At 45.8% G+C, this 24,257-nt stretch overlaps 1 protein-coding gene across 9 annotated transcripts in view; it reads right to left on the minus strand.

The window, feature by feature from the left end:
- Positions 1–24,257, minus strand: part of DIP2A (disco interacting protein 2 homolog A) — a 237,154-nt gene that overhangs the window by 53,828 nt on the left and 159,069 nt on the right. For all 9 annotated transcript variants that reach the window (XR_005227324.2, XR_005227325.2, XM_037912377.2 and 6 more), the window contains 8 exons: positions 16,134–16,257; positions 15,696–15,805; positions 14,062–14,164; positions 11,517–11,581; positions 9,865–9,958; positions 7,219–7,338; positions 5,689–5,803; positions 1,379–1,518 (listed from right to left, as the gene is read on the minus strand). Coding sequence is in view for 7 of the 9 variants with exons in the window: in XM_037912377.2 (XP_037768305.1) it covers positions 1,379–1,518; positions 5,689–5,803; positions 7,219–7,338; positions 9,865–9,958; positions 11,517–11,581; positions 14,062–14,164; positions 15,696–15,805; positions 16,134–16,257 (871 nt within the window). In the remaining 2 variants the exon portion in view is untranslated. The remainder of the gene's footprint in view (positions 1–1,378; positions 1,519–5,688; positions 5,804–7,218; positions 7,339–9,864; positions 9,959–11,516; positions 11,582–14,061; positions 14,165–15,695; positions 15,806–16,133; positions 16,258–24,257) is intronic.

Here is a 24,257-nt window from a genome sequence, read left to right on the forward strand (position 1 = left end):
GGAGATCTAGGTTAGATATTAGGAAAAAACTTTCTAATTATAAGGTTAGTTAAGATCTGGAAGAGGCTTCCAAGGAAGGTTCTGGAATCCCCATCACTCGAAATGTATAAGATTACACAAACACCTGCCAGCGATGGTCTAGGTTCACTTGGTCCTGTTGCAGTGCAGAGGCTGGACTCGGTGACTCTGGAGGTCCCTTCCAGCCTCACGTTTTCATGATGCGAGAGCCTGGATCTGTCAAACTTAGGAGGCTATCTACTTTCTTCCTCTTCTGAAACAAATTTTTCCTTTGGATTCTGCAGATAGTCACACCTGCATGCTATATTTAATTAGATCAGGCAAGGCAGAACTCAGTACTGTGAGGAACTCAAAGACCATATCGCTCAAATACCCTCTTATTTTCCCTTTTATGCAGGAACATTGTCAAAGACAGAAAGTATCAGTGACTTGCTCAAAGAGCTCATTTTTAAAGAAAATTGAAAAAAAAACTATACTACTTTCTGAGAATCAAACGTCTCAGTTCTCAAAAGGACTGAGAGCTTGGAAGAAGTTTAAAACAACGTGTTAAATGGTTTACCTGCCAACAAGATAGAGAGATTTACCCATTCAGGAAACCGGACTGCAGAGCTCGAATTGTCTCAGCAAATTCCACTCTTAGACTACATGTTCCTGTCATGACAAGCAGTCAGGGCAATCTAGTATTCCAAATGATTTGAAGCGAAGTACAGAGCTATTTTCCCCAGACACTGAAGGTTTGTTGGACATGATGAATGTCCACGACTGAGGTTTTTAAACAGTCCATTCATTAATCTAGTCAAACTTTTGCTTAAGCCACAAATAATTTTAGCTACTTGCAAATATGCTTTAAAACAACTGCCAAAAGGAGGACCATACGAGAGGAACAGTAATATCATCATCAATTGGCAGAAGAAAGAACTGGTGGGATAAGACAAAAGAGCAGCTAGAATATACAGCATATCTTAATTTTTCCCTTTATTTTATTTTTGTTATGCCATTCAACAATTAAGTAGCTCCACTTAAGAAATACACAGTAGTTTGTTACACCTTAATTCTACCAATAATGTGGTCCAGTGGAAGAATGAATCAAAAGCAACACCTCCTCTCATTCCAAACTAAAAATCAGATTAAAATAGCTCCCTCATGTACTCAGATTTTTAATATTTGATACTTTCAGACTGCTCTTAAAATATACTTTCAAGAATTAAAGCACACATGCTAAGGCAGCAGGCTGTACAGCTGTAAGGCCACTTTCATCCAGGACAGAGTGCTACTTATTTGATCAAACCAAAATACACCACAACATCATCAGAAATTCAGTGGACTTCTATTAAATATACATGAAGTATACTCATCCTACCTCCAGGCATAACCTGACCAACATCCTGTACAGTGAGTACTGACAATTTTTCTTCTGTATCCACTCTAATCACGCTGTAACTCAAACAATTCATAGACAACACTGCTTTCCCAGGGGGTGGCCCGCCCAAATCTGGAGGTCTGAAAAACAAAGTAAAATATCAAAACAGCAATGACACTGGGAACACCCCAATGACAACACATTCAACAAAGAAGCTCTGTGCAGTTCTGTCAGGGATGAAAGTGCATGGCAAGTTTACCCATGGAAGCCATATCAGTGAGGAGACCAACTAAAGCTGGGCTCTAACTGATATTATTTACAGTACTTCATTTACCACAGACCAAAAACCTTTTAGTAGTGTGGTCTAGTGGATACAGCACTTGACCAGGACTCAGGAGACCTGGGCTCGGTTCCTGATTCTGCCGCTCGCTGGGTGACCTTGGGCAAGTTGCCTCACCTCCGTGCCTCAGTTTCCCCATCTGTAAAACGGGGATAATTATATTGTTCTCTCTTTGTAAAGTGCAATGAGATCTACAGATGAAACGAGCTATGTAGGATCCATGTGGTGGTGGTGGTAGTAACATTTTAATATGGAAGGAAGCCCTGTGATCTTCTCTCTCTACTTATCTGTCTAAGTGTTTGCACCCTGTAATGTGTGTTCCTATTTAAATGCTGGTGTAATTCTTTAGTATGGGTCCTGTCATCGTGGGGAGATGAGGATGTAGAACCATTAGTTCTCTAACCAAATGGGCAATCTCCCACCACTGTAAAGATAAACTAAAACCAGTCTTGACTTTTGAAGGAATGCATTCAGTTGTGTGTATACTCTGAGTACAGCTCGCTGGAGACTGCCAATTGCATTTTGAGACAAATTGTGAGGTTCTGAAATCTGTTCTTATTCCATATTGGAACAAACCCAAAACCTTTTGAACGTTTTTGCAAAATGGAACAGTATCGAAACATCTGTTTTCCAGATCAAGAAAGTTAAATTTTCAATTCAGGGGTTTCCCTCACTCACTGGAGACTGAACCCTTAACCTCAGAAACCTTCCCAACTAAAACTTAATTGAAATAGATACTTTTCAAGAAAACAGTGTATTTTGACAACAAATTACTCAAAAACGTTCCTATCTGTGACCCTGCTGAACAATTACATCAATTTTCACTGACTACAAAATAGTTATTTTCCCTTCCCTAAGAGTGCTCCTCAGAGCCCTTTGGATTCCCAGTGGTATTTTTTAGATGGTTAAAACTTTTTTTTTAAAAATTACTCACTTATGTTAAACAAATGTTAACATTTTAAAGAGAGGAAGCCGTTTAGCTAAAGACTCAATACCCTCATTCCTTCAGTTAATGTTATTACAGAGCTCACACTCAGCATCCTTGAGATCTCCTACAAAACCAGGGAAGATCAGACTGGATACGACTGACATTTCTGAAGCAGATGCAAAAAAAAAAAAACAACCCTCAGTCAGATCATCTGTATTCATCGTAAAGTAGGGGAAAAGGGCACAAGGCCAGTTTCAAAGGTGATCTTTAAAATGAGACACTGAGCAAGCCTCAGATGAGCCTCTCTAATTTTTGTCTTTTGGGTAACCGGAAGTTGTACTCTGATTGTCCGTTTGGCCTGCGCATGTACCCTATGGTTCCTTGTGCTGCGTTACCTGCCTGTTCACACGTGGGCGGAATAGTGGCCGGTGTCTGCCACACTGGCGTAGCTTGATCTAGTAGTGTCTCGTTAATGGGCAACAGCACCCTGGCGGGTGTTGCTGACTGCAGGATATCCAACAGTTTGTGTTGTGAGTCCTGGACTCCTTCATGTGGAATCCGAAGAGCGTCAGCTACCCTCTTTATGAGGTCTCGAAATTGCTGAAAATCACCAGCCATGGAAGATGGAAGAGAGCTTCAGCCAGAAATGAGGATGAAATAGGTGCTTGAGAGCTGGCCTCCTTATCCTCCCTGGCCTCCTGCTCCTCAAACACCTCTGCCTGTGGGGGTGCTGCGGGAACGAGAGGGCTGGACAACTCTAGCCTCCAGATAATATGGTATCGGTGGTCTGGCAAATTGTTGTCGATAGGCAGCCCAGGGGTCCAGTATGGCCATGGGGGTGGGGGGTAATACTGGAGAGAGGGTGGCATGCAGGGCTGATTCCACCACTCTTGATAATGATTCTGATTTTCCCTGATTTCAGAGAATGGGTTCCTGAAAGGATATGTTGGAGAAACCAAAACAGAAATAAAGGAGACCAACTGGAAGTCTCTTTCATCCACCTCCATCTCATCCAAAGGATACTCCTGGGGGAATTGTGTGCCACTGCGCATGCGCAGAATTTATGTCCCCTGCAGATTTCTTTGCTTCACTGCAGAAAAATGACTTTCTGACACGGAAGCAAAGAGAAGCTGCAAGAGCAGTTACGCATCACTCAACTAGCTGCATCCAGACCCCCACAGCACAAAGCCCCACTCCCCCAGTCTCCCTGCTGAGACCCCCACACCCAGACCCCCCTGCTGAGCGCCAACCACTTTCACCTGGAATCTCCTGAAGAGTCCCATTGCCCTGCACCTGGAAACGCACCCCCAAATGAGCCTCTGTGCATCCAGATCCCCCCACACCTAGACTCTCCACTGAGTTGCCTGCACCCAGATTGTCCCACACAGAATCCTCTCACCCCACACCTGGATCCCCCCACACTGATCCCCTCCCCTTTCTGCCTGGTTGAGCCTGCCTGCCATACACCTGGTGCAGAGGGGCAGGGCCCCAGGGTGTTTCTGGGGTAGGCCCAGGCCTTGTGCTGTGTCAGGGTCTGGTGCAGCTTCACCGCTGAGTCCGTGTCCCCAGGGTAGGGGGTGGGAACACTGGGGAGGCTGCAGGGTGATCTCCCACCTTCATGTAGCAAGTGGTATGTGCTCCCCACTGCCATGCTGGAGCCTCTGCATTTATTTATTGACCGATAAAACTTTCAGAATTTTGTAGAATTTAAAAATATTGTGCACAGAATTTTTAGGCGCAGAATGCCCTCAAAAGTAAAAGGAGGAGCACCTGGAGAAACTGGTAAAGTACTGTGGTACCGGATAGTGGTAGTCCAGAGATTGGGGCCTCAATACAGAGAGACGCTCTGTACCCATGAGGAGCAGGGACTCTCAGTCATCCATTATAGAGAAATCTTTAGCATATCTGAACTCCTGTGGTACTGAATAGGGGACTGGTAGTGATGCAGTAGGCAATGCCACAGTCACCAAAGCCAACAGCCACTGCTGGTCGGTGTACTGAAATAGACACTGATGGTGTCTGGTGCCATTGCTTGCTTGGTGCCAAGGACACCGCATGCATGGGTACCGACGGGTGCGCTGAACTCGACGGTGCCAGTCCCAAGTGTCTATACTTGACCTCTTTGCTGCTAGAAGGTACTGAAGTCCTACCAAACCCACGTCTCTCATTCATGCTCCGGGATTTTACGGCCCCGCTGGTACCAGAGGAGGAGTCCTTTGACTCAATGGTACCGAAATGGGAGGTCAAGGCTTTGGAGACTGTAGATCTTGCCACGTCCTGGTCTTTTTTGAAGATGGCATCTTAAGGTGAAGGTCCATGTTCCTCTTTTGGGAATCCTTCCCTGAGGTGTCCAAAGTTTTCCCTTTCTTAGGGGAAGCCTGCGCTGATGGAACCATGGATCTGCCCCAAGACAGACGTACAGGGGGGAGTCTCCTGACCTGACTCAGAAGTTGGTCTATGATTAGCAGTCTGAGTTTAATCTCTGTTTACCTTTCCCCTGGACTTGAGGGCTAGGCAAAAGTTGCACTTCTGGGAGACGTGGAACTCCCCCAAGCAATGGACACAGTCAGAGCAGCCATTGTTTACAGGGATAGCCTCTTGGCAGGAGAGGCAACATCTGAAACCTGACAAGCCAAGCATGCCCTGCCAGGAAAAAATAAGTCTCCCCAAGGGGAAAAAAGAGGAATCAAACAATCCCCTCACTACTTATCTAACTATAACTAACTACAGAAACTATTTAAACCACTGTCAAAATACCTAAAAAGCTGAGGTATGCTCAGGCGGACACGCTAGCGTTCCATCTCAAACTGAGGCAGTTGAGAAGGAACTGAGAGCTGTTTGCACCACAGCCCCATAAGGCCTCGGTATCTGGCACTAGGAGGCACAGGACACGTGTGGGTCGAACAGACACTGCCAACTGAAAAATCTCTGAGCAAGGGCATTAGCACTTGAAGTGGAGTTCCCATGGGGACACTACTTGAAGAGCATACATTTTGCCTAGGTTAGAAATGTATTTAGTTAAATTCTCACTAAATATAATACCTGCGAATAGCAACCGTTAATGCCTCTGAAGAACTGGCACAGGGACAGATAACTTCTGGTCTCAAACCTCTGGACTGAAATACGTTGAGGAATGCATCACAGGAAGATATTGACCCTAAATACAATAAATCACAAAAAGGGAAACGCATGCGTGATTGCAAGGAGAGAGAATGCTGAAAAAAATCCATTTTGCCCTAATAGAATTTCCATATTTATTTTTACCTGTGATTTAGCTGTAGAATATGCAAATGTCCTCACACCACATGTCATCAAGTCATACTTTTGACAGATTATTCTTTAAAGAACAGCATACCCCATTAGTGTTTAAGCAACAGAGCTGCACAAAATCCTAACAGTCAGGCCCAGATATTCACAGGTAGTCAGTCATTGCTGCACTCAGCAGTGCAACGCCTAACTGATTTAAGAGTCTACTTCCCATTTTCAAAAGGGCTTTAGGCACTTAGGACCCTAAAACCTATCAACTGTTGATGGAATTTTGGCTCCTAAGTGCCTAAAGCCCTTCTGAAAATGAGATTTAGACTCCTAAATCAGTTAGGTGTTGCATTGCTCAATTCCTTTAAAATATGGTCCTTAATGATTAACTAATTCACAAAGTGAAATCAGTGGAGAAACTCTCCCTGCAAAGGCAAAGTTAAAAATCATGGAATTTTGCAAGGGATCTAGTAAAGGTATAAATGATCAGTCATTAAAATTCTGAAAATTGTCTCATATAAAGTTTCCTGCAGGTATCATGGGACCAGGATGCATACACATCTTCTAAAAATCATTACATGATTTTGAAAAGCTCCATTTGTGTTCAGAACTCTATGTCAGACCCATGTGAAAAAATGACACGTGGGCCCTGAGCTTTATTATTTTAAATTCCATTTTATTGTAGCAGGGAAAATTTTCCAGCCAGCACACTTCAGAGTTAATTTCTAAGATGGTTCAAGTCATTCTGTATTGCTCCTGGGCCTTATACTACCATCATGCTTCAATCACTGATAAACGACTACCAAGTTGTGTGTGATTGTTTGAGTATTAATGGATGGTGGTAACAGTATTGTAGGTAGTTCTGTGGGTATAATTTTCAACATTTTATTACAGAGTAAATGGTCTAATGCCCTAAGCATCAGGTCTCAACTATCTAAACTCTTTGGAACCACACATTTAATCCTCACTAGATCAGTTCAGCCTTTCCTCCTTCCACGGTAAATAAATGGACTTCCATACAGCATGTCATTTCTGTGAGTTCTTTCAGCGATTGCATTCCTGGAGGCTCTTTGTAGCTGTTCGAGATCTCTTGGAACACTTTATGAGAGCAGACTTTTGCCCTAATATCCTTGGTCAAGAACTGTCCCACCCTACTCTGTTTTGCTGTCGATCAGCTGTTCTCCTGGCTGCTGAGCTCCCTCACTAAGGTTTGCTCACTGTCAGTGTGACAGGCACTGTAAATAACTTGCAATATGCTTCCATACACCCGGGGTTGAAAGACACTATAGAAATGTAAAATATTATCCCCATGCTTACATGGATTAGCTCCATCTGCCACTATTAGCATTCGTAAAGAGCTGAGGTTAACATCTCTTTGATCCCGCTGAGCCAAAAGCGACCAGTGCATATCACGTGATTTTACTACTGCTACACGAGCTGAAAGTAAAAAAAAAAATATTAAAACCAAAGTAATGATTTTAAATAGGCCACATATGTGGCGAACACACTGGGCATATCACATGTCCTGTCAGGAGGGAGCTAAGCCTTGCCCATCATGCATCCAGAAATACTTATTAAAAAGTATTTGCTGTGTAACTAAACTGTGAAAAGGTGAAGTTGGTTGAACTGCCAACAGCACTTCCTGATCAGACCATCTTTTGAGGAGCCAGTTGTAGAGGTAGGGAAAACCTGATATTCCTAGACAACGGAGGTAGGTGGCTGCAAACACCAGGATGTTTGAGAAAAACCCATGGGACAGAAGAAAGCCAAAGCCTACTGTACTGGTAGGGATCGTGCTCAAGTGGAAAAATGAAGAATTTTTTTTGAGAGGGATGAATTGCTACGTGGAAGTATGCATCTTTGAGGCTGAGAGTCACCAACCAGTCCCCAGACTCCACGGGGGAAATTATAGCTGCTAGGGACTCTGTTCTGAATTTCAGATGTCTGACTTACTTGTTCAATTGTCTGAGATCTAGTATTGGCCTCCAACCTTTGTTTTTCTTGGGTAGCAGAAAACTCCTTGAATAGTGTTGAAGTGGAACTGGTTCTATGGCCCCTAGACTTAGGAACAAGGTGATCTCCTGTCTCAGCAACTGATTGTGAGAGGGGTCTCTAAAGAGGGATGGGGAAAGGGAGACCGATTGGAGGTAAACTGGAGCGTATAACCAGAAGTAATGGCCTCCACTGTCTGATGTTATAGGCTGCCACACGTGTTGGTATAGAGGGAGAGTGTCCAAACTGAGAAAAGGGATGGAATGGTGCAGTCAAGAAATCCTGACTATTCAGTGGTTCAGACTCTTGACCAAACCATCAAAACTGGCGTTTGGAAGATGTTGATGGGAATGAAGCAGCTGAGGTAATGATTTCCTTTTTAGAAAATCTCAGCCTCTCAGCTGGTGGTTCAGATGGTCTATGAAAGGTAGAAAATTGAGCAGGACGGTATCTTTGTACTGACTGAGACCTCTGAGTTTCCTTTTATTTGCAGGTATATATATCCCCAAGGATCTAAGTGTAGCCCTAGAGTCCTTTAGAGTATTCACAGGTTTCAGAGTAGCAGCCGTGTTAGTCTGTATTTGCAAAAAGAAAAGGAGTACTTGTGGCACCTTAGAGACTAACAAATTTATTTGAGCAGAAGCTTCCGTGAGCTACAGCTCACTTCATCGGATGCATACAGTGGGGAGATTTTATATACACAGAGCATATGAAACAATGGGTGTATGAAAAATTCAGATGGTAACACCCATTGTTTCATGTTCTCTGTGTATATAAATCTCCCCACTGTATTTTCCACTGAATGCATCCGACGGAGTGAGCTGTAGCTCACGAAAGCTTATGCTCAAATAAATTTGTTAGTCTCTAAGGTGCCACAAGTCCTCCTTTTCTTTTTAGGGTATTGAGTAAATCATCTGTGGAGTCCACAAAGAGCTCGTGGCCATTCAATTGTACCTCCCACGGGAAACTAGACAACTGACACCAGGAAGCTCATCTTGTCACTACTGTGGTGTCGGCCACATCAAGTGAAGCCTGCAAAGACATCTTTGCCAAGAGCTGAACCCCCTTTCTTCTGGCACTAAACTAACCTTGGTGTTCCAGTGGTAAATGGTCAATACAAGCACTGAACTTCTCATAATTCAGGTGATCATATTTCGACATCAGCACCTGGTGATTTGCAATCCTGAACTGTAATGTTGCCGAAGAGTAGCTTTTATGACCAAAATGCTACAGGACCTGGCCTACACTGCTGTTTATGTCGATGTAACTTATGTTGCTCAGGGTTGTGAAAAAAATCACTCCGCTGAGTGACATAGCTTTCTATCGACCTAACGCGGTATCTACACTGTGCTATGTGCTTCTCTTCATGTGTCCGTATAATAACGCCTGCATCTGTAATTTTCACTCCATGCATCTGAAGAAGTGTGTTTTTTACCCACGAAAGCTTATGCCCAAATAAATCTGTTAGTCTTTAAGGTGCCACCAGACTCCGTGTAGTTTCAGTACCTCCAGGCTGTCTTAATTGTAGAAGTTGAATACTCACTATCATTCCGAGTACTACTGAGCTGAAGAAATATGCTCTTTCTCATGGCATGGATACCTTCTCTCCCTCCCACACACAGCATCCCGAGAGGGAAGAGGCAAAAGGGTGGGCTTGTTCTTCATTCCTCAGTGCATCTGCATCAGCAGAAATACATCAGCACTGAAGAAAAACTAAATAGCAGTATCAGTGAAGTCTGAGGCTCGGAAGGCTCAAACATCAGTTGGATGCAGTGACAAAAGGAAATCAGCTGTGATAAGATAGCAGTGGCATCTAATCGTACACTAACAGGTTTTTCTTGCCCCTTTGAAGTTTTAGGTTTTTCTCCAATTTTGCTTAGTTGGCCCATTTCAGCAGTAACACACTTCGCAATGTCTTTGTTTTGGCTCATTAGGGGATGGATGGATCAAGTCAAAGTACTTTCAGATTACCTTTGTATGAGCAGACTTTCTGTATCCAGGAAAGCGGATTAACCTTCATTAATGCATAGGGGATACTGACAACGTGCATTCTGTTCATTACGCTCTGTAAGTTAAACATTCAAATGTCTCAAAGAGTAAATGAACTACACGGATACATTTAAAATATCACAGCTGCAGCGCATGTTCAGTGCCATCTAACACCACGCAAGCAGGATAAATGCATATATCCAAACAAACAACATTTCCTATGTGCCTAAATCTATTTATCACTATATATCAGCAAGTGTTATTTGAATCCTTGATGTAGTTTGTTCATTCATTCATTCGGATATCAAAATACCAGAGAAACCCTACCCTCCAACATACTCTTCTTAAAATCTTGTCCTCCCTTGCTTTCTATGACTGTCCTCTTCTTGTTCTCCTCCTACCTCTCTAATTGATCCTTCAGTGTGTCCTTTGAAGGATCTTCCTCAATGCCCCCACTCCAGATTCCACAGGGTTCTGTCCTAGGTCCTCTTCTCTTCTCTAAAACTTTTTTCCTCTGGCAATCTCATCTGCAAACACAAATTCAACTACCATCTCTATATGGACAGTTCATACATCTACCTCTCTCCTCCAGATCTGTCCCCTGTCAAAACTAAAATTCAGCCCGTCTGACATCTCTTTGTGAATTTCTAGCCATCAGCTCAACCACAACATGGCTAAAACGCAGCTCTTTAATCTTCCTCCCCAAGGCCCTCCCCACTATCTCCTTTCTCGATCAATGTAGACAATACCACTATTCTACCTGTCACTCAGGCCCGTAATCTGTGCGCCATCTGTGACCCACACGTTTCTCTAGGTCCTCACATCCAAGCTGGGACTGTCATGCAGATTATTTCTGCATAACATCTTTAAGATCCATCCACACAGCTAAACCTTTTGTCCAAGCTCTCATCATCTTGCATCTTGGTTACTACAACCATCCTTCTCTGTCCTTGACAAATGCAACCTCGCCTCACTCACATCCATTCAGAATGCTGCTGAGACGATCGTTTCCCTAGCTTATCGCTTTGACCACGTCTTCTCTTTCTTTGCATCCCTTCACTGGCTGCCTCTTCTCTATCATGCCAAACATAAGCTTCTTGTCTTCACTTTCAAGGTCCTTCACAACCAATCTCCACCCTATCATCTCACTCCGTATCAACAAGTCAGCTCCCATTTCTCAATGGCCCAGGATGCCAGTGTCCACTGCTTGTTTGTTACATGTTCAAACAGGCACCATCATGCTTTCTCCCATGCTGCCCCTCACACTTAAGGAAGCTCCTTGTAACCATCCACAAAACTAGCCCTACTCTCCACCTTCAAAATACTCCTCAAAACGCTCCTTTGCTGTGAGGCCTGCAAAAAAATTGACAGCAGCTAAGCTGCTGGTGTACAGAGACCATGGACTGTCCCGCTCCCCAGTACTGTCTCCTTGCGCTCGTCTGTCTGTGTCTATCCACGTGCTGTCTCTTGCCTGACATTTAGATTGTAAGTGCTTTGGGACAGGAACGGTCTTTTTCTCCTGTTTTTTGTACAGCACCTAGCACAACGGGGCCCTGGTCCATGACTGGGTGCCGAGACACTATGATAATACAAATAATACAATTCTTCATTATTGAATGTATTCAAACACTCACTGTTAAAACTCCGTGCCACAGACCAGCTTCCCTTTTGAAATCCAGCACATTTGTTAACGTTTCAGCTGAAAGTTGATGAAGACTTTGGTTACATTTGCTGACCACCACAGTGGCCAAACCTTTAGAACATTTGAGAAGCATGGTGTATCTCCCAAAGGAGCTGTGAAATTTGTAAGACTTTCAGAAAAGGAATAAGCCAAAGTCACATTACCATGCTCCTATTACGTGTACACAGTCTGCTAAAGCCTACAGCATCTTAAGTTACTTGTTACAATTGTCCTTGTATCATCATTTGTTACAGACGACATGAGCAGTGATGCCTATAGTTAAGGTTGCCTGGCCCCTGACACTTTCAATTATAACACCTTATTTTCGATTGCTTACAACTTTGCTAATCTTTAATAGTTTGAGCTGAAATTTTTCCATGCTGGGTTTTTATCTCAGGCTGAATATAGGTGTGTATCTTTTAAGTTTCAGCTAAAAAAGTTCGAGTGTTTCAAAGAATGCGATTAGAGAAAAATGTTGTTTTGTCCATGTTAGTTTTCTTTTTCTTTCTTTCTTCATTTTGACATTTGTCTCACTGAGAAACTCTAGCACCCTTCATGTTTCGGAGCAGGGACTTGGAATTAGGATTGCCCTGCTGTCAGAGATGGATGGCTTAGTGTCCTGAGAAAGTTCACCCAAATTTGGCTAAGTTACAAGTGAAAATCAGTTTGCATGTGCTCAACGGAGGTTTGATAGAGAAGCTGGCAGAATTATTTTCGGAAAACACCATCCACAATGATCATGCTCCAGCCCCACACAGCTCCTGTGTACTGACTGGACTGAGCATGCTGAACCATGGAATCTTCCTCCTGGGTGCCAGGCCTAGAACAGAGAGCAAGGAGACTGTCTCTCTTATCCTCTCGCTGCCCCCACTGCTGGATTGGTCCCTGGGCAGCCTGGAGAAGGAGAAAGCAGCCTGACTTGCTTGACTGCAGAGGAGTGAGGAGAGGATGACAGGGGCAAGCCGGGGCAGGCTTGGGGGCATACAATTTTGCTGCAATTGGGCCAGAATGCTCAGCACCTTGGAAGATTGAGCCAAAATGACATTGAAACTGAAGGGAATCCAAATAAAGGTGACAAAGATGACAGAAGGATTAGGAGGTAAAATTTATGAACAGATTAAGTGGTTTTAACAAGTTTAGTCTAGAGAAAAGAGAGTATGAAGTCAAAGTGCAGGTTGGGGATTGGGACTCTGCTGTTAATAGTCTCCAACTGGTAACAGATATGTACTGGTAATTAAGAGTCATTCTTGGTATTTTTTTAAAAAAGGCTGTTATTGAAGATTCTGTGAATTCCTTTTTAACAGAAAAAAAGTGACGGGCAGATTGAACATGGATTGTTTTAAACCTTAATTTAATTCATTCGAGGCAAACATTCTTCTGAAAATTAAAAAGCATTATGTTGACACTAGATTGCTATTTGGATAAACATATAATTAAAAATATTGAATACTAAACTTGTGACAACAGCTTCAATACAGTTGCCTACCCCTTACTAAAGGGCATAGTTTACTGGTGTATTTTAAAATTTGGAATTTTTTTTTTTTTTTTGCAATTCTGAGCAGTGATTGCTATATATTTACTTTCAAATTGATAAAGCTATCAGCTGCTATTTACGTACACTTCACGTATTTTGGCTTAAAAATACAAAAGGGTAAAGCAAGCACACTTTCAGGGGGAGGGAAGCTGATTGCCAATAATAATGGCTACATTTAATAAATTTATACAAGTCTTACACGAAAACAAACTTTTTTTTTTTTTTTTTTTACACAAGTTGATGTGGAAACACATGTATTCATAATTTTGCTTAAAGACTGATCAAAAATTGGAAACTGCTGGCAAAAACCTACCCTGTGAATATGACCAGTAAACCCCCCCTGTACTGGCTGTTCTTTTAGGGTGTGATTTTCTGCACATGCAGTTACTCCACCAGTACATGCACATTAGGAGCATACTACTGTCGGCTGTACGGAAAAAAACAGGCCACATATTCATAATACAATAAAGATATTGATCCTCCCACTGTTGTGAAGCCTTCAGTCTGATCAGCAAAAGTTGTTGCTGATTAACCCTTTCAGAGTTGCAAGATTTACTTGGATTGTCCAAGAAATCAAATATTAGTTCTATTTATTTCAACTCGTGTTTTAATTAGTATGTTGCTAACACGTACACGTATGGTCATAGAAGACTTTTTTTCTCAACAGTGTGAAATTAGATGGTATGAGATGGACACATACAATCAACTGAGCAGGTTAACCAGGGTCTCAGATTAGAGCTACTTAATACATGCTGTGGATGAAGTTACAAGTGGCTCCTTATTTTTCTTCATATTTCATGTCAATTACAAGCAAGTAAACAGCACTTTCCTTCAACAATGAAAAATGTCACTATAAGACTGGAGATAGGGTACTAAAAATGCTTTCCCAACATAAGATACAGTATGTTTTGCTTAATGTAAATATCAATATGTATTATTTTTGAAGGACCTCTACGGAACGTACCTTCTGAGTAACCGCATGACTGGGTCAATGCGTGACAGTGGGCCAGCATGGACGCATGAGATATAGTGATGCCCATTGCGCTGCCCTCTTTACTTGTCTTATACTGAAAAGAGAAAATTTACAATGTTTGTTTAATAATTGAAGTTAGCCAACTAACGACGATTAATTTGAGGGGCGTCTTTGTGTGTGTACGGTATGTTAAACTGTACATACTTAGAGGAGCAGCCGTGTTAGTCTGTATTCACAAAAAGAAAAGGAGTACTTGTGGCACCTTAGAGACTAACAAATTTATTTGAGCATAAGCTTTCGTGAGCTACAGCCCACTTCATAGAATGCAAATGAGCTGTAGCTGTAGCTCATGAAAGCTTATGCTCAAATAAATTTGTTAGTCTCTAAGGTGCCACAAGTCCTCCTTTTCTTTTTGTACATATTTTTATTGTTTCCCTGTCCCTTACCATTTGTAAATTACTTGTCTCAGTGACCCCCAAAATGGAACACCATCAATACATGATTATCACCACCCTGCCACTTTGCTGACATTGTATCCCTTTCCCCTCCCTTTGTTCATTACTTGTCTATGTACATTGTAAAATCTTTGGGGCAGTAAACTCTTTGCCTCTGACTACGTATTTGTACAGTGCCCAGCACAACGGGTGCTACTGTAACACAAATAAATACCGAGGGTGCATCTGACACTATCCTTGAGTACGTCACAGGAATCTTGGAAGGAAGATGGTTAAGTTCTCTATAATGCAAAGTTTACACTTCCAACCTGGTATGGGAATTTAAAAGTGAAAATATGGTAACTCAGAATGAAAGGCTGGGTGAAAGCCTCAAAAGCAAAGATGAGCGTAACTGGGTGGGGAGGGCTGCTGCTACAAAAACAAAAGCAAAAAGATTCTAAGCTAGGTGACTGAGTAAGAGGAGAGCACAACATTACAGTGACAGTCTGATGCCCCTAATTATATGGAAACAAGGTATGGGGGAAAGGTACTGCACTTAGTTTTAGGGGAGAAATAATATTTATGTATAATCTATAGCACTATAACTTTTCATGACACCTTACAGAGATTGAGAGACATGGTCCATGCACTGAAAACTTACCATGTAAATGTGAGAGACACAACAAGGATATAGATACAGGGTAAAAATTTCAAATGGTCTAGGTGACTTAGGAGCCTGTCTCATTGCAAGAATAAAAGTCACTTAGGCACTTCTGAAAATTTTACCCAAAGGAACAAGCCACAGGATTACAAATAAAATGATACATCCTATCACATGGCGAAATAATCATTTACACGCTGACTGTTTTCAGTAAGGACAGATGGAGAGCAAGAGAATGTATACATTCAGTACAGGAGTGGAAATCAATGATGGAACCCATGTGTCAGATACAGAGTGATACTTTCTAGCATCACTTAAGGTCAGATATAAAGGAAAGGAAAAAGACATTGACTGTCAGATGTTGGGATCATAACTAGCTGGTGAAAGATTCAGAGATGGGACAATTTCTTGCTCTACACTAAAAATTAAGTAATTTACAATCTCTCAGGACTACAAAGAGAACAATAAAGTGCTCTGTGGAACAGGTGACCATAGCGTAAATACTTGCTAAGCATATTGCATTTGTTTACCTCAATATAAGCAATATCAGCACTGGCATCCCGTACTTGTGGATGCCAGTCCTTGGCTGGTTTTGCGAGATGCTTTCCATCAATCACAAACCAAACAAGACGAGGCCAACCTTAAATTAAAAACAAGACGAAAATTATTAAAACACTTCCAAAGAAATATTTTGTTTTTCAATATTCTGGGACAGCAACAACTAGCTAAGCAAAAGCACCAGAATCATGCTGCTGGGGGAAATGTGAAATGAAAATCATTAACAGCTTGATCAAAGCACTCTTTTGACAAGAGGCAGACAGTTTTCAGATTTCTCTTCCTTCTTCCTTCATGTGCACAGTTAGAAATGTGTAATCACAATCAAACTAGTAATTGTACAGTAGCATTCAATATCTATCTAATATCTGTTCTTTGCTCTGCAGAAAAATAATGGATAACAAAAAATGTACCTTTGAATGTAACTACCTCCCCAGTTTGAGCTTTCGGAAGGCCTTTTTGACAAACGTCTGTTGTCAAAGCTAACGTTACTCCACAACTGCCCAAGAGAAATCCAATCTGTTGGCTGCCAGCATCCTGTAGAAAAACCATGATGTTATTGTAAATATGCAAATAGTAAAGCTTAGAGTTTTCTGCAATTCTGCCATGCTTAGAAGACGTTAAGAAGTGACATGTGAATAATCATGTGTTTCCAGATACCGCATTTCTTAGCCTTCACACAGGTACAGTCACCTTAAATGTCTCCCTGTTTTCTGGTGCCCGTTACTGCAGTATGAGAGTGCCTATCCAAATCCTTGATCTCCTGTGACTCCTATTCATTTGGATGCACCTCTCTGTTGTGAGTAACTCAAGAGATGTGTAATTCAACACAACAGAGATGTTCCTTTCTTATTTTTAAATAAACGTAAGTTCCTAAATCCAGGAAAAAAGACAGTTACCTTTTCTGTAACTGGTGTTCTTCGAGATGTGTTGCTCATGTCTATTCCACAATAGGTGTGCGTGCTCACCATGTGCACCGGTGCCGGAAGTCTTCTCCCTAGCAGTACCCGTAGTGGGGGAGCGCCCCGTGACCCCTGGAGTGGTGCCTCCATGGCGCGGTATCAGGGGAGCTGTGTGCTCCCCCCACCCTCAGTTCCTTCTTGCCAGACAACTCCGACGAAGGGGAAGGAGGGTGGGGTGTGGAATGGACATGAGCAACACATCTCGAAGAACACCAGTTACGGAAAAAGGTAACCGTTTTTTCTTCCTAGAGTGGTTGCTCATGTGTATTCCACAATAGGTGATTCCAAGCTATATCTGTTGGAGTTGGGAGGAGTTCACAGATCCCTGGGACGGAGTACGGCCCTGCCGAACCCGGCGTCATCCCTGGTTTGGGAGACAATCGCGTAGTGCGAGGTAAATGTGCGAACCAAAGACCAAGTGGCGGCCCTACAAATAACCTGGATAGGGACCTGGGCTACAAAGGCAGCCGATGAGGCCCGGGCCCGAGTCGAGTGTGCCTTTACAATGGGTGGCGGGGGAATGCCTGCTAGATCATAACACGTGCGAATGCACGAGGTGATCCAGTGGGAGAAGCGCTGGGTGGAAATCGATCGACCCCGCATGTGTTCAGCTGAGGCAACGAACAGTTGAGAGGACTTCCTGAACAGCTTAGTCCATTCCAGGTAGAAGGCCAGAGCCCTATCCATGTCGAGCGTGTGGAGGAGGCGTTCCTCACTGGATGCATGCGGCTTGGGGCAGAGGACAGGCAGGAAAATGTCCTGGCCCAAGTGATAGGCAGAGACCACCTTAGGTAGGAATGTGGGGTCTGGGCGGAGCTGAACCTTATCCTTATGAAAAACCATGTATGAGAGTTCGGAGGTCAGGGCCTTGAACTCTGAGACCCGCTTGGCCGACGTGATAGCAACCAGGAAGGCAACCTTCCATGAGAGGTGAGACTAGGAGCATGTGGCCAGAGGTTCAAACGGGGGCCCCGAGAGACGGGATAACACCAAGTTCAGGTCCCACGGCGGGACAGGGGTCCTAGCATATGGAAAAAAGACAGTCCAATCCCTTAAGAAATTGTCTAGTAATAGCATGTGAGAACACCGTGTGTCCCTGCACCGGCGGATGGAAGGCCGATATGGCTGCTAGGTGCACCCTGACCAACAAGGGCGCCAGGCCCTGGGCTCTAACATGAAGGAGGTAGTCCAGGATAAGCTGGATCGGGGCGGCCACCGGGGAAACACCCTGCTCGGCGGCCCATCTGGAGAACCAGGACCACTTCACCAAGTAGGCGCGGCCTGTGGAGGGCCGCCTACTTTCCAGAAAAGCTAGACCCCCTCCAAACACATCTGCTCCTCCCCGCCTAGCCATTGAGCAGCCACACCGTGAGGTGGCGAGCCGCTAGGTTGGGATGGAGGAGGCGGCCCCGGTCCTGGGAGAGCAGGTCTGGGCAGAGCGGCAACAGCTGTGGCGGAGCCACTGCCAGGCCATGAGGGTCCCATACCAATGCTGCCGGGGCCATGCCGGGGCAATCAGGAGAACCCGGGCCTTGTCCATTGTTACTTTCTCCAGGACCCTGCTGATGAGAGGGAACGCACAGAGAAACTGGTCCGACCAGGACAGGAGGAAGGCATTGGAGATACCGCCCTTTCCCAGACCCCCCCGGAGCAGAACCTGTCCCGGGCCTGGCAGAACTCCGAGGCCAGCTAAAGCTGGAGGGGCCTCATTCGGAGCCTGACGGACCACATACGTGCATGCCGATATGTGACCCAGGAGCTGGAGGCACGCTCTGGCTGTTGTCACAGGGAACTTTGTGACCGTGTCGATGAGGCCTTTTAGGGTCTCAAATCTGTCTGGTGAGAGGAAAGCCGTGGCCGATGAGGCGTTTAGGAGTGCCCCGATAAACTATGTGCTGGACCAGGACTAACGTGGGCTTGGTGTCGTTTACAAACAGGCCCAAGGCAGCACACGTGGACAATAGAAGCGTCACATGATCCTGCACCTGCGACCAGGAGCTGCCCTTGACCAGCCAATCATCCAGGTAGGGAAAGATCTGAACTCCCCGGCACCTGAGGTAGGCTACCACCACCAACATACATTTTGTGAACACCCTCGGGGCAGTGGATAGGCCAAAAGGGAGGACCATAAATTGATAGTGATTCTGTCCCCCAGGAAATGGAGGAAGCGTCTGTGCCCCTCAAATATGTGGATGTGGAAATATGCATCCTGCAGATCCAGGGCAGCGTACCAATCCCCTGGATCCAGGAAGGGGATGATGGAGGCCAGGGAGACCATGCGAAACTTGAGTTTGACCATAAACTGGTTCAGATCCCGCAAGTCCAGGATGGGCCTGAGTCCCCCTTTGGCCTTCAGGATAAGGAAATAGCGGGAGTAGAACCCCTTGCCTCTGAACTCCCCGGGGACCATTTCCACTGCTCCCAGGTCTAGGAGCCGCCCCACCTCCTGCTCTAGGAGGGCTTCGTGCGAAGGATCCCCCAGAAGGAATGGGGGTAGGGGATGGTTGGGTGGGGGCGAAACAAATTACAGCGTGTAGCCCCGGGAGACTGTGTTGAGGACCCAGCGGTCCGAGGTTCGTTGCGACCACTCTGGGAGGAAAGCACACAACCGATTGCAGAAGGGAAGCTTTATTGAAGGGGGATTCCCTTCAGGAACTGTCAGGGTGCACCCCGGCATCCCATCAAAACTGCCTTTTCCCCGCCTGCTTGCCCTTGGAGGACCCAGGCTGCGGGGCAGGCCGTGACTACCGCTGAGCGCGCCTCTTACAGTCTCCCGACTTTTTATTGGCAGCCTCGTACTTAGGCTGGGCATCCGGAGCAGGGACCTGCTGCGGCTTAAACTTAGTTTTGGATGGAGCTGGAACATAAAGACTCAGGGTCTGCAGGATCGTGCGGGAGTCCTTCATGCCATGCAGCTGTGTATCCGTTTGTTCCGCAAACAGAGCCTTGCCATCAAACGGGAGATCCTGCATGGCCAACTGCACCTCGCTGGACAGCAGGAGACACGACACCCTTCTCATGGACACCGCTGAGGCCATGGATCGAGCTGCCATGTCCGCCGCATCTGACGCCATCTGCAGGGACAGCCTGGCAGCAGCTGCACCCTCCTCCACCAGCGCCTTGAACTCTTTCTTATCGCGCTCCTGGTGGGAGTCCTCGAATTTGAGCAGCGAATCCCACAAGTTGAATTCGTATCTGCCCAGGAGAGCCTGGTGGTTTGCCACCCACAACTGGAAACTCGAGGATGAATAAACCTTTCTGCTAAAAGAGTCCAGCCTCCTTCATAAAATAATAGAATCATAGAATATCAGGGTTGGAAGGGACCTCAGGAGGTCATCTAGTCCAACCCCCTGCTCAAAGCACGACCGATCCCCAATTAAATCATCCCAGCCAGGGCTTTGTCAAGCCTGACCTTAAAAACTTCTAAGGAAGGAGATTCCACCACCTCCCTAGGTAACACATTCCAGTGTTTCACCACCCTCCAAGTGAAAAAGTTTTTCCTAATATCCAACCTAAACCTCCCCCACTACAACTTGCGACCATTACTCCTTATTCTGTCATCAGCTACCACTGAGAACAGTCTAGAGCCATCCTCTTTGGAACCCCCTTTCAGGTAGTTGAAAGCAGCTATCAAATCCCCCCTCACTCTTCTCTTCCGCAGACTAAACATCCCCAGTTCCCTCAGCCTCTCCTCATAACTCATGTGTTCCAGTCCCCTAATCATTTTTGTTGCCCTCCGCTGGACTCTCTCCAATTTTTCCACATCCTTCTTGTAGTGTGGGGCCCAAAACTGGACACAGTACTCCAGATGAGGCCTCACCAATGTCGAATAGAGGGGAACGATCACGTCCCTCGATCTCCTGGCAATGCCCCTACTTATACATCCCAAAATGCCATTGGCCTTCTTGGCAACAAGGGCACACTGTTGACTCATATCCAGCTTCTCGTCCACTGTAACCCCTAGGTCCTTTTCTGCAGAACTGCTGCCTAGCCATTCGGTCCCTAGTCTGTAGCGGTGCATTGGATTCTTCCGTCCTAAGTGCAGGACTCTGCACTTGTCCTTGTTGAACCTCATCAGATTTCTTTTGACCCAATCCTCCAATTTGTCTAGTCCTTGAGTCTTTATTTTTCGGAGTGAGGACTGGTTGGCCCTGCCGCTCCCTGTGATTGACCGACTCAACCACCATGGAGTTGGGCGTCGGGTGGGTGTATAAGTACTCGTGCCCCTTGGTGGGTACAAAGTACTTGCGTTCCGCCTTCTTTGAGATGGGGGCCAGGGAAGCCGGCGTTTGCCACAGGGCATTTGAAATCCTTGCCACCCCCTCATGGAGGGGCAAAGCCACCTTGCCCAGTGCCGAAGATGAGAGTCATTGAACAGGGAGTCCGAGGGCTCCTCCAGCTCCTCTGCTTGGAGCTGAAGGCTCAATGCCACCCGTTTTAAAAAAGTTCTTGATGGGCCCTAAAGTCCTCCTGCGGGATGGAGGGGGTCGGAGCTGCTATCGCCTCATCCGGCGAGGAAGCCGGTATAGTGCTCTGGGTATCCGCTGGCACCGGAGGATCCACCACCTGGTCGGTCTCCAGGCACGGTGCCAAGGACGTACGTTCCACCGACCCTCTAGTTGGGGGCCTGGAGAGAGAGGCCGATGGCGCCTCTGAGGATCCGGCTACCGAGCGGGCCCCCACCGGGGGCTGCGTCAGAGGCCACGGTGCCCACTGGTACCGTGCTGGCCACTGGGCCTGATGCCACTGCACCTGCTGTGGCATCAACGGCCCCGGCTGTTCGGCCTGGCCCATGGAAGGTTGACTATGAGCGGAGACGAGGCTGACGAATGACCTGCCGCTGCCATGGGACCTGGAGGACCAGTACCGCCTGTAGCTGCTGCTCCAACGGGCGGACCCATGACAGCATGGTGCTGGTGATCTATGCCCTGGGCTGCAGAGACAGTGCCTCGGCGGGAACCGGGAGTGGGATTCCGAGTGGGAATGGCGACGACGTCCATGCTGCGACTGGCTGCGGTAACCCCTGCGAGACGAGGACCTCTGGTGACGTCTGCTTCGGTCCCGTTGATAATTGCTCCGTAGCATGGAGCGGTTCTGGGAGTCCCGGTCGGACAGTACCCAACCAGACAGTCTGGTGGGAGTCGAGGACAAGCCACGTGGACTGAGTCCTGAATGGTCGCTGGGTGGAGAACGGCGTCAGGAACATTCCTGCGACCGAGACCAATACTGAGCCAGGGGCAACTGTGGAGAACCCAGCGGTGGCTTGCTTCTGGAGTGGGGGGCCGACACTGGCGGCGCTCCTGGTAACGGCATGGTCATAACATCTCTGGCCACCTGCAGGGCCTCCGGCATGGACGGCATCCGGACAGGCCTGGTCCTACATGGTGGGCTACTCCGCTCAACGTGAGTCGGAGGCCTAGAGGGGATCGAGGACTGCCCGACATGGGTCTAGTCTCTGCCTCTGGTTTACCTCGGTGCTGCTGCGAAGGCGGTACTTTCTTAGCCTTCTTATGCCCCATAGATGGGGAGCGGTGCCGACTAGTCGAAGGCACTGGGAGGTCTCTGTGCACCGATGCTGTGGTGCCTGGTGCCGACTTGGAGCGGCGCGCTGGAGCTGGGGTCAGCGCCGACTCCATGAGAATGGCCCACTCTCTTAGTCCGAGGTTTAAACGACTTGGAAATTTTGCAACGATCACTGATATGGGTCTCACCCAAACAGCATAGGCAGTCTGTGTGTGGACCACTTAGATCTCCTACAAGTGTTGCACGCCTTAAAAGCCGGGTCGCGGGGCATGCCCCGGCCCGGGTACTCTAACGAAATGAACTAACTGTAACAGCGAACTAACGACAGGTACTAGCACCGAACAAACAAAAAGTTCTGGGGACGAGCTACAGCAGAGCTGGAGCAGCATAGTTCTGATGCACCTTCACTGGTGGCAAGAAGGAACTGAGGGTGGGGGAAGCACGCAGCTCCCCTTATACCGCGCCATGGAGGCGCCACTCCAGGGGTCGCTGGGGTGCTCCCCCTACGGGTACTGCTAGGGGAAAAACTTCCGGCACCAGTGCACGTGGCGAGCACGCACACCTATTGTGGAATACACATGAGCAATCACTCGAAGACCCACCTTAGTCTGCCTGTATGTATCAACTGCTGTTCTATATTGCTACCGAGCTGAAAATGTAGCCTCTATAAACGCTAGAAATGCCTTTCTCCAAACAGCCTGTTTTCATCCACAGTACTTAGAGTTATGACAAGTAACATTTTAACATGTTATAGTTACAAAGTACAGAGCTTTTAACATATTGCTGATGACATTCAACAATGGCTCAAAACCACCTCTAGTCACAAAGGAGGGGGCATTTCTGTAGGACAAGCGAAGCACAGAAATGCATACTTATGGAATGGATAGACAGGCAGTATCATGGAGTTATGAAGAAGACTAAATACATTTACAGAACTAGGCCAATGCTACGCTACAGTGTTAAACATGACATACAAGTTTTTCCAGGATCATGTCAACATTAATAGGAAAGGGTCAATTTTTCATAGTCCTGAGCTGACATTCATCTATGCAAGTAATATTTTTCATATTAACTGACTCCGTCTACCTTACTGCTCAGGTTAGGAAATCTGCTTCATTAAACCCTCAGGGTAAAACTAAGTCACAGACCAAAAATCTAAACGGTTAAATTTGATAGAATACAAAAAATGTTAATACGACAGAAATGTGCTGCAAACTTTTATACTGAAAGTTAAAAAAAGGAATAAGGTGTCAATACAGATAGTTTAGACCTAGATTTATTTTAATTGAGGGAATTATTAGCAGGAATGGGAACTAAATTGAAAATCCAAGAGTTTCTACTGTATGATAAAGCATTTCATCAAAATAGAAAAATCTTCCACAACAGGTAAAAATTTTAAAAACTCAGACTTGAAGGCCAGAGTGGACCATCGTGACCATCTAGTCTGACGTGCACATCACAGGTGACAGAGCCTCACCTACCCACTCCTGTAACAGACCCCGAACCTCTGGCTGAGTTACTGAAGTCCTCAAATCATGGTTTAAAGACTTCAAGTTACAGAGAATCCATCATTTACACTAGTATAAACCTGCAAATGACCCCATGCTGCAGAGGATGGTGAAACCCCCCCCCAGGGTCTCTGCCAATCTGACCCAGGGGAAAATTCCTTCCTGACCCCAACTATGGCCATCAGATAGACCCTGAGCATGTGGGCCAGACCCCGGGAAAGAATTCTCTGTCGTAACTCAGAACCCTCCCCATCCAATGTCCCATCACCGGCCGCTGGAGATATTTGCTGCCAGCAGTCACAGGTTGGCCACATGGCATTGCAGGCCGTCCCATCAGACCTTCCCGCCCATCAACTTATCAAGCTCAGTCTTGAAGCTAGTTAGGTTTAAATACATATATTTAGAGATTTAGTTAACAGTGTTGACTAACACTGCCATCATAACGTTCAACATTAAAAGAAGTCTGAAAAATTCATGAACATCTCTACAAGCATATATATACTAAAGGGGCAGTTCAATTATTTATATCACAGGTTTTCCCAGT

This window comes from Chelonia mydas, chromosome 11 (genome assembly GCF_015237465.2).
Source record: "Chelonia mydas isolate rCheMyd1 chromosome 11, rCheMyd1.pri.v2, whole genome shotgun sequence".
Classification (NCBI taxonomy): domain Eukaryota; kingdom Metazoa; phylum Chordata; order Testudines; family Cheloniidae; genus Chelonia; species Chelonia mydas.